At 35.9% G+C, this 8,588-nt stretch overlaps 1 protein-coding gene across 2 annotated transcripts in view; it reads left to right on the plus strand.

Moving 5' to 3' along the window:
• Baldspot (elongation of very long chain fatty acids protein baldspot) overlaps positions 1-8,090 on the plus strand; it is a 215,760-nt gene extending 207,670 nt beyond the window's left edge. For both annotated transcript variants that reach the window (XM_070083020.1, XM_070083021.1), the window contains exon 2: positions 3,193-8,090. In XM_070083020.1, the coding sequence (XP_069939121.1) occupies positions 3,193-3,748 (556 nt within the window). In that variant the 3' untranslated portion in view covers positions 3,749-8,090. The remainder of the gene's footprint in view (positions 1-3,192) is intronic.
• The last annotated feature ends 498 nt before the right edge of the window (positions 8,091-8,588 follow it).

Below are 8,588 nucleotides of genomic sequence, written 5' to 3' on the forward strand. Positions count from 1 at the left end.
ACAGATTATCCAACTTACGAGGTGATATAAAAAAGACCTGGAAAACCCTATCAGAAATTCTGGGAACAAAAAAGATATCACGAAATAGCGAAATAAAATTAGCAAAATCAGATGAACCCCAACTCCCACCAACAGAAACAGCAAACAGACTCAATGATTTCTTCTCCACTATAGGACAAAACCTTGCCAATAAAATCCCAAGCTCAGATACCCCACCAAATGACTACCTCACCGGCAACTACCCGAACACACTGTTCCTAGCTCCGACTAACCCATACGAAGTCTCCCTTATTATCAACGCACTAAAAAACAAGGCAGGAGATTTAAATACCTTACCACCCTTTATATACAAAAAAGTGTCACAAGTGCTATCACCAATCATTGCAACACTCTTTAACAAATCCATTGAATCCTCCACCTTCCCTACAGTACTCAAAATAGCAAGGGTCACCCCGATCCACAAAGGAGGAGACCAAACAGAGTTGAATAACTATAGGCCAATATCCAACTTACACCCTCTCTCAAAAATCTTCGAAAAATTAATTCATAAACGAATCTACTCCTACCTTATCTCCCAAAACATACTCAACCCCTGCCAATTTGGATTCAGGCCTAATAAAAATACTAATGATGCTATTATACACATGCTAGAACATATATACACTGCAATAGAGAAAAAAGAAGTCCCACTGGGGATCTTCATTGACTTACGTAAAGCTTTTGATACAGTTGACCATGACTTGCTCCACGTAAAATTATCACACTATGGTATAAGAGGGCACTCCCTCAACTACCTCAAGTCATACCTCAGCAACAGAAGCCAATATGTGTACGCAAATGGGGCAAACTCTTCTGCACAACCAATTACAGTTGGTGTCCCACAGGGAAGTGTCCTTGGCCCTCTTCTCTTTCTCCTATACATAAATGACCTACCAAATGCTTCTCAATTACTCAAACCCACACTATTTGCTGATGACACAACATACGTCTTCTCCCACCCGAGCCCAGTCACGCTAGCCAATACTGTAAATACCGAATTACAGAAAATATCTACCTGGATGAGTACTAACAAACTTACACTAAACATTGACAAAACCTACTTCATTCAGTTTGGTAACAGAGCTACAGATGTCCCTCTTAACATAATGATAAACGGATCACCTATCACAAAGCTAACAGAGGGAAAATTCTTAGGAATCCACCTTGATAATAGACTCAAATTTCATACACATATACAACAAATTTCTAAGAAAATTTCCAAGACTGTAGGCATACTATCGAAGATACGGTACTATGCTCCACAGTCAGCCCTCCTGGCCCTATATCACTCTCTTATTTACCCCTATCTCACCTATGGAATTTGTGCATGGGGCTCAACAACAAGTAACCATCTCAGACCACTAATTACCCAACAAAAGGCTGCAGTTAGAATGATAACAAATTCTCACTACAGGCAGCACACTCCACCAATATTCAATACACTCAACCTACTCACCATACAAAACATCCATACTTATTACTGCACCTATTACATACATAGAACACTCAACTCTGATATTAACCCTCCCCTCAAACATCTCCTTGCCAACCTCAACAGAACACATGACCATAACACAAGGCACAGATCACTCTTTGATATTCCTCGTGTCCATCTCACGCTATGCAAAAACTCAATGCACATAAAAGGCCCTAAAATCTGGAATTCATTACCTGTTAATATAAAAGAAACACTACCTGTTTATAAATTCAAGTCTCTTCTCAAAGATCACTTACTCACCCAAAACCAAATAAATACTGAATAACTGAACCTTATAAATTGTATATCTTAAATGTTTCTCACAATTATATCACATAAATGTTAAACCTAAAACCCAATCTAACTTTATTATTTTTTAAATTCACTACCTAACAGAATACTCCATTCTACTGAATTTACAACAATGCATGCAACCATATGACCTGTCTTTGTAATACTCACTTGTGCTTTATAGTAATCAGTTTACATTAATGTTTTTCACTGATTTCATCATTGCTTAGTTAATCTTAAGTTAATTTTAAGCCAGCCCGTAATGCTATGCATAGTATAAGTGGCTTTGGCATGCTGCTCTTATCTGTATTTTTTCTTTTTTTTTTTTGTACCTCTGTAAGTGTGCTCAAATTATAAATAAATAAAATAAATAAATAAATAAATAGATCGCTTTGATTATTATTATTATTATAATCAAGGGGGAAGCGCTAAACCCGGAGGATTATACAGCGCCTGGGGGGGGGGGGGATGTGGAAGGCATTCAGGCTTAATTCGGGGAACTGGAGCACAGATCCAATTCCCTAAATCAAGAGCCCCTCACCAGCATCAAGGAACCTTCCTTGAGGGGAGATCGCTTTGAAAGGCCGTCACTAGATGGCAATGAATACCACAACAATGCGGAAGCGGTTATGGCTGCCTCCACTCGCCGTATTATGGCCTATTTTATTCATTTTAGAGCATATATCATGTTTGTTATTTATATTGCTGCTTATGCCATATTAGATCAATTGTAATAGATATTATTATAAACAAAAAGAAGTGCTAAGCCACAAGGGCTATACAGCTTGTAATAGATAAATAAGCCATAGAGTTGATATTAGCATTATATTGAAGAGTAATTTCCTGCCTTTGAGAGCAGGAATTCCGCAGGAACGGATTAATGGCTTTTCAGTTAATTTAAATGAGGAAAATTAACTTGGTATACTAACAAATCAGGATACGAACAAGGTCGCAGAACTGATTAAATTTGTAAGCAGAGGTTCCACTGTACTCTACTTTGTATTCTTTGTTTTACATCTCAGTGTGCTATTTGTTAAATATAGGTGTTAACCCTTAAACGGTCCAAACGTATATATACGTTCTCTCTCGTAGCACCCCAAACGTGTATATACTTTTCATTTGTCATTTATTCAACATTGGCACGATAGGCCTGAGTCGCCTAGACATGAGAGAATGGGTGTGTGCCATATGAAAAAAATTGGGGATGCCTGGATACCACATGCTCTTTTTTCCTATAAAAAAAAAAAAAATTCTCGAAATATTCGGGGCGCTGCGCAGGTGAATATATATATATACATTTGGACCGTTTAAGGGTTAATTATCAGTTTGGTAAGCCCCATATCCTAATAAGTTCTTGTGAGATCTAATGTTAATTTCTTTTTCAGCTTCCTGGATAATCGTGTGGGTGGATTCTGGAACTGGATGTTTACGCTGAGCAAGGTTCCTGAGCTTGGTGACACGGTGTTCATCGTATTAAGAAAACAGCCCCTAATCTTCCTACACTGGTACCATCATGTCACAGTCCTTCTGTATGCTTGGTATTCATATTCCGATTACATTGCCACTGCACGATGGTTCGTCTGTATGAACTACCTGGTGCACAGCATCATGTATAGCTACTATGCTCTAAAGGCCCTCAAGTTCCGGGTGCCACGTTGGATTGCAATGAGCATTACCACTGCACAGCTGGCTCAGATGATAATGGGGGCTGCTGTCAACATCTGGGCTTACCAAGTGAAGCAAGCAGGCAATGAATGTCATGTTTCATATGACAACATTAAAATCTCTCTCCTTATGTATACTTCCTACTTTGTCCTCTTTGCACACTTCTTCCGCCGAGCTTATGTTGTGAACCCGAAGCAAGTAGGAGCTCAGCCAGCCAGGAAGGGCCAAGAATCTTTGGCTTATGAAGGAAAGAGTAGCAAGGGAAAATTGGAATAAAGATTAATGAGGTTGGACACACACAAAAATAATAGCTACATGTCTTTGCTACAAAACCTCAATTTTCCAAGAATTGTTGGTATGTAAAGGTTAATTCCAAGGATATTATGATGCATTGATTCATGCTGTTCTGCTTATCATTCTGTTTCTTGACATAAGAACATGTTCAGTGGATCTTTGGAATGTTGTTAAGAGGAAGTTGCAGCTTCTCAAACATTAAAGCATATAACTTTTTAAGGTCATGACCAAAGTTAAAACTTGGGATAAGTTTTACATAACTCAAACTGGAAAGTTGAGGTTGTACTGTACCTGTAAACTCTATTTCTTCATCCAGCTTTTAAGTGCAAAGCTTCTAACAAAAACAAAACAAAAAAAACTGTGAACAGCTAAAATAAGAAAATCTTGCTGGGATGTATAATGACAGTACAGTAGTAAATATTGTCTACAGGTAAATACTCGTAAAAAAAATTTTTTGTTCTAAAAGAACCAAAAAGTGTTACTTATAACACTAATGGAATTAGTGTTATTAAAGCCTTTATCAGTTGGTTAATGCATAATAGTAAAATGGCAGATGAAATTTAGAATGAAAATAAACCCTTATTATTAAAGATTTAACACTTAATGTCTGTGATTGGACTAATGTACAGTACTGTACTACAGCAGATTGTTAATTAATTACCAGTATAGCACACTTTCTGGGTACATACTGTATAAGGAATGTACATTTGGCATAATGAAAAAATGTAGCATATGTTGAACATAAAAATCTAAGTGCATTGTCTGAGTACTGACTTTTGCTAATTAGTAACTGAAGCCTTTACAAATCCATGGGTGAATATTTTGCTAAACTAGTATGTACTAGATCCATGTCCACAGGATACTGTGGGACTGAGAAAGATGATTATTACAGTCATGGGGAACAACTAAACCCATAGGGATCATACAATTCTTTGGGGAATGGGAGGCATTCAGGTTTGATTCAAGGAAGGGGAGCACAGGTCAAATTCCTTGGATCAAAAGTCCCTTGCTGGAAGGGGATTTAGTTAGGACCCAACTGGTCTTGCATCTAAACATAAGGATTCAGTATATCTTTCTCCAACCTTTGATATCTTGAATTGCATTACCTTTGTTTGAACAGCTTACTTTGTGTTTCTTGTAGTATGCTATTTTATATAAATAAAATAAATTATATAATTTATATATACTGTATACAAATTATAAACATGTATTTAATATGGTTTATAAAAGAAGACTGCATAATTTAGTCTAAACTGGTTTTGTTCCCAGTTTTTTAAATTCTTTATTAATTAATCAGCAGCACGGTATGACCCTGGTGGGTTTAGTGCTTAGTCTTGATTAATTATTATAATCAAGAGATAAAATTTGTGAAAAGTGAATATTAGTACTAATTTAAAACATTGTTCACATTTGTTTTTGTTGATATTTCTGAGAAGCCTACTCTTGTATGAGTATTTATATAAATTGCCTTAACCATTATTGGTGAACCCAGTCTTATGAGAAATTTTAGTGTCTCCATTCTTATGTTATTGTTCTCGCATGAATCCCGCCCCCCCCCCCAAAAAAAAAAAAAATTAAGTTACATATAGGATACCTATGAAGAGTTTTAGGGGTCACCACCTCCCTGGCCCAGTCCCAGTCCAGACCTAGTTACTGGCCTGATTGACCAGCCTGTTGATGCCAACCACATGCAGACCAAGGTATTCACTACAGCCTGGATGTGGTGCATACATTGGCCTTTGTGCAGCTGACACCAATGGCCTGATCAGTCAAGTCAGCAACTGAGAAGTTTCAACACTTTACAGAAAGGGTTTTCAGTAGATCAGTCTCAAGGCACTGGATGTGTTAATGTGCGAGTACTGTACTCATTCAGCAATTCAGTAAGTAATATATATTGAGGGAAAAAATACTTTATATTGTATGCAATAGTAAATTGTGGAAACTGTACATCTGCATTTTATAGAATCATTTTGTTTGTAAAACCTGAGTAATACGACAGATCTTCCAATATGCGAGCTAAAACGTGGTAATCAGACTGCAGATGGTTAATATTTATAAAAACACTTAAACCTTCTCTTGCCTCCCAATTGTTTTGAATAGACAAACTGGTTAAGTTTAAGGTTTAACAAATCAACCTCAAGATACTCTGTGTGCTATAATGTATAGTATATATAATTTATGTTGGGCTCTTTGCAATTAACAATTTCTTCCAGTTTAAGGATTTTGTCTTTAAATAACTCAGGTGTATCTTTTAGTAATGTTATTCTGCATGGGCTTAGGGTTTAGATGTAAAAAAAGTATGAAAACTTAACTGGTTTGTCTTTGAAATGCAGAGGCTTGAGATATCTAGCAAATCTTTTTTACAGCCAAAAAGGTGAATGAAATATTTTTTAACCTTAGGCATCAAGAGACATCTCTCTTAGTGTATTCAAGTTTACATTAATCCCTGTCCTATGAATTAAAGTATCCTTGACTGGTGGTGAACATGTTAATGTCAGCCTTAATGATCCTTTGTGTAGTCGATTGTGTTTAAACCCAATTAACGAACCATCCTTAACCTACAGTATTGTCACTGGCTTCTGTTTAATGTTCACTTGATGTTAATGACTGTTAACACTTATTGTATGAAGTTTATACCTTAATATTAGACAGTATTGTACAGTAGTCCAATTGACAGTATTTAATACTGTATTAGTTCATCTAAATGCAGAACAAATATTGGTGAAGTTGCCGATAATGTTAAATAAAAGAAAACGCACAACTAATGAGATTTATTATGGCTAGGTTTTGTTCTCCAGAAGGTTTATAAATACCCAGCATCCTGCTAAAACTGGCAAGTAAAATGTAGCCATAATAAAAGGCTCATAAGTTGCTTTTATTTATTTTTTTTTTAAATGCAGAAAGCAGAGATGCTGCATTATACACTGTAGATCTTTCAGAAATGCACAATTTAAGCACTGGCAGAGCAATTTTTTTTTTTTAATGGCATTCAAAGGAAAATATTTTATCTAGGTATATTTTATAGCATTTCTCTAGATGTTGAGGGTATTGTCTGAAGCAAAATTAAGATTTTCTGTCATAAAAAACAGGAATGAAAGAATTTTTAGTTGTCATTGTTTAGCATTAATGGTTTACAATGTGTGGCTATCACTGGAAACATTTTTGTCTTGTAGTTATTTTGTGACAAGTTCATACATTTATTTCATGGAATGTCTTATTCTATATAAGCTTTTTTCTGAAAGGTACAGCTATAAAAGTTTTTAGAAAAATCAAACCTGAGTTAGGGTACTATTAGTAATGATTCAAAGATCATTGAAACTCTTAAATTCTGCGTTTTATATAGTTTAGAAAAAATACATTTCATGTTCTTTAGGTGCACAAATACTTATGTATGCAGATAGTCATACTGTAAATTTTTTGGGGAGGTTTATTGGCATGTTGCAAGTGGCTATCAAAGCTGCAATCTACATTGCAAAGAAAACTAAGTTTCTGGCAAAAGAATTGCTTCTGAAGGTTGTAAGCACATCCATCTTGCAAAGGAAATTACGAAGGCACTAGTGTTGATGGCCCCTTTTATTGCCTAATTTGAGATTCAAGTCACTCACACCCCAGTTGTAGCTATTAATGCTCCAGTTTTATCCTCACTAACATGACAGAATTTGTAAAATTATATTGAGGATAGTCATTCAGTGTTACTTATGTAGATTGATGCATTGTTACTCTTAGGAGCATTATGCAAGTGTTTTGCTCTCTCAAGCTTTTTCAGTTTGTAATTTTGAAAGAGCACCAGTCTTCAGCAAATTGGATATTCTTTATAATTTGAATTAAAGATTTTTTTTTCTAAATAAACCCATTAGTTTATCAGGTGGCTTGCTCCCTTTTCTCCTAAAGAAAAATTTAATTTGATTACCTAGATTTTATCATGAAAATCATTGCTGAGCTTTCCTTTATACCAATAGAACATGTAATTTTTTTTATTGTGAGCTTTCAGTAATATTGGATATATTTTAACATTACATAATTTTACAAGTTAATTAAATAATTTATTTACAATCAACATGAATTGTTGAGTAATGATTCCATCCATAGTATAACTTTTAGGGTGTGCATTATTGTAAGACAAATTAATTTTTATCTACTTAAGGACATTTTTGTTTTTTGTTTTGTTTTTTTAATATTTCCTTTTTTTTGGAAGGTATTAGTTTAGTGTAACCATTACCCCCCTCCCACACAGAAAAAAAAAAAAAAAATTGTTAAAACTAAGTGGTTACTACTAAACTGTTGCCTCATGGTGCCCAATTCTTAATTAAATGGAGGAATGTTTTGTCATTGTTTTATTCCTAAAAGTCATGTACATATACCCAAGAGAATACAAAAACAAAGCATTAAACCCAAGAGGGTCATAGTGCTACACAAATATTTAAAGGCAGTGGAAATTTTCTGGCTGGTCCTGTGAAAACCATCCTACCTTCTTAAATGCTTAATAATGTCCAACAGTTTTGGAAAACAAAAAGGAAGAAGTAACCTAACCATGGAAGCCCTAGTCCATGAACCTGCTACTCCCGGGCCCCTTACTGATACCGCACCCTGTTCTGACCACACTTTGGATACTTGTGATGCCCCTGTACCTCTTGCTGGTGCTGTTTCATCACCAGCTTCAGGTACCGGGGTCTCGACTGACTCCTCCGATTTGTCTGACCTCCGCCCTCCTTTGACTATGCTTCCAGCCTCTCCCTCTATGGTGCGGCAATTTTCGAATCGCCAGCCTGTCCCACATCGGACCAACTCTGGTCCCACTTCTAAACGCCAACGACAATCTCCT

The sequence above is a fragment of the Cherax quadricarinatus genome, chromosome 8, assembly GCF_038502225.1.
Source record: "Cherax quadricarinatus isolate ZL_2023a chromosome 8, ASM3850222v1, whole genome shotgun sequence".
NCBI lineage: Eukaryota > Metazoa > Arthropoda > Malacostraca > Decapoda > Parastacidae > Cherax > Cherax quadricarinatus.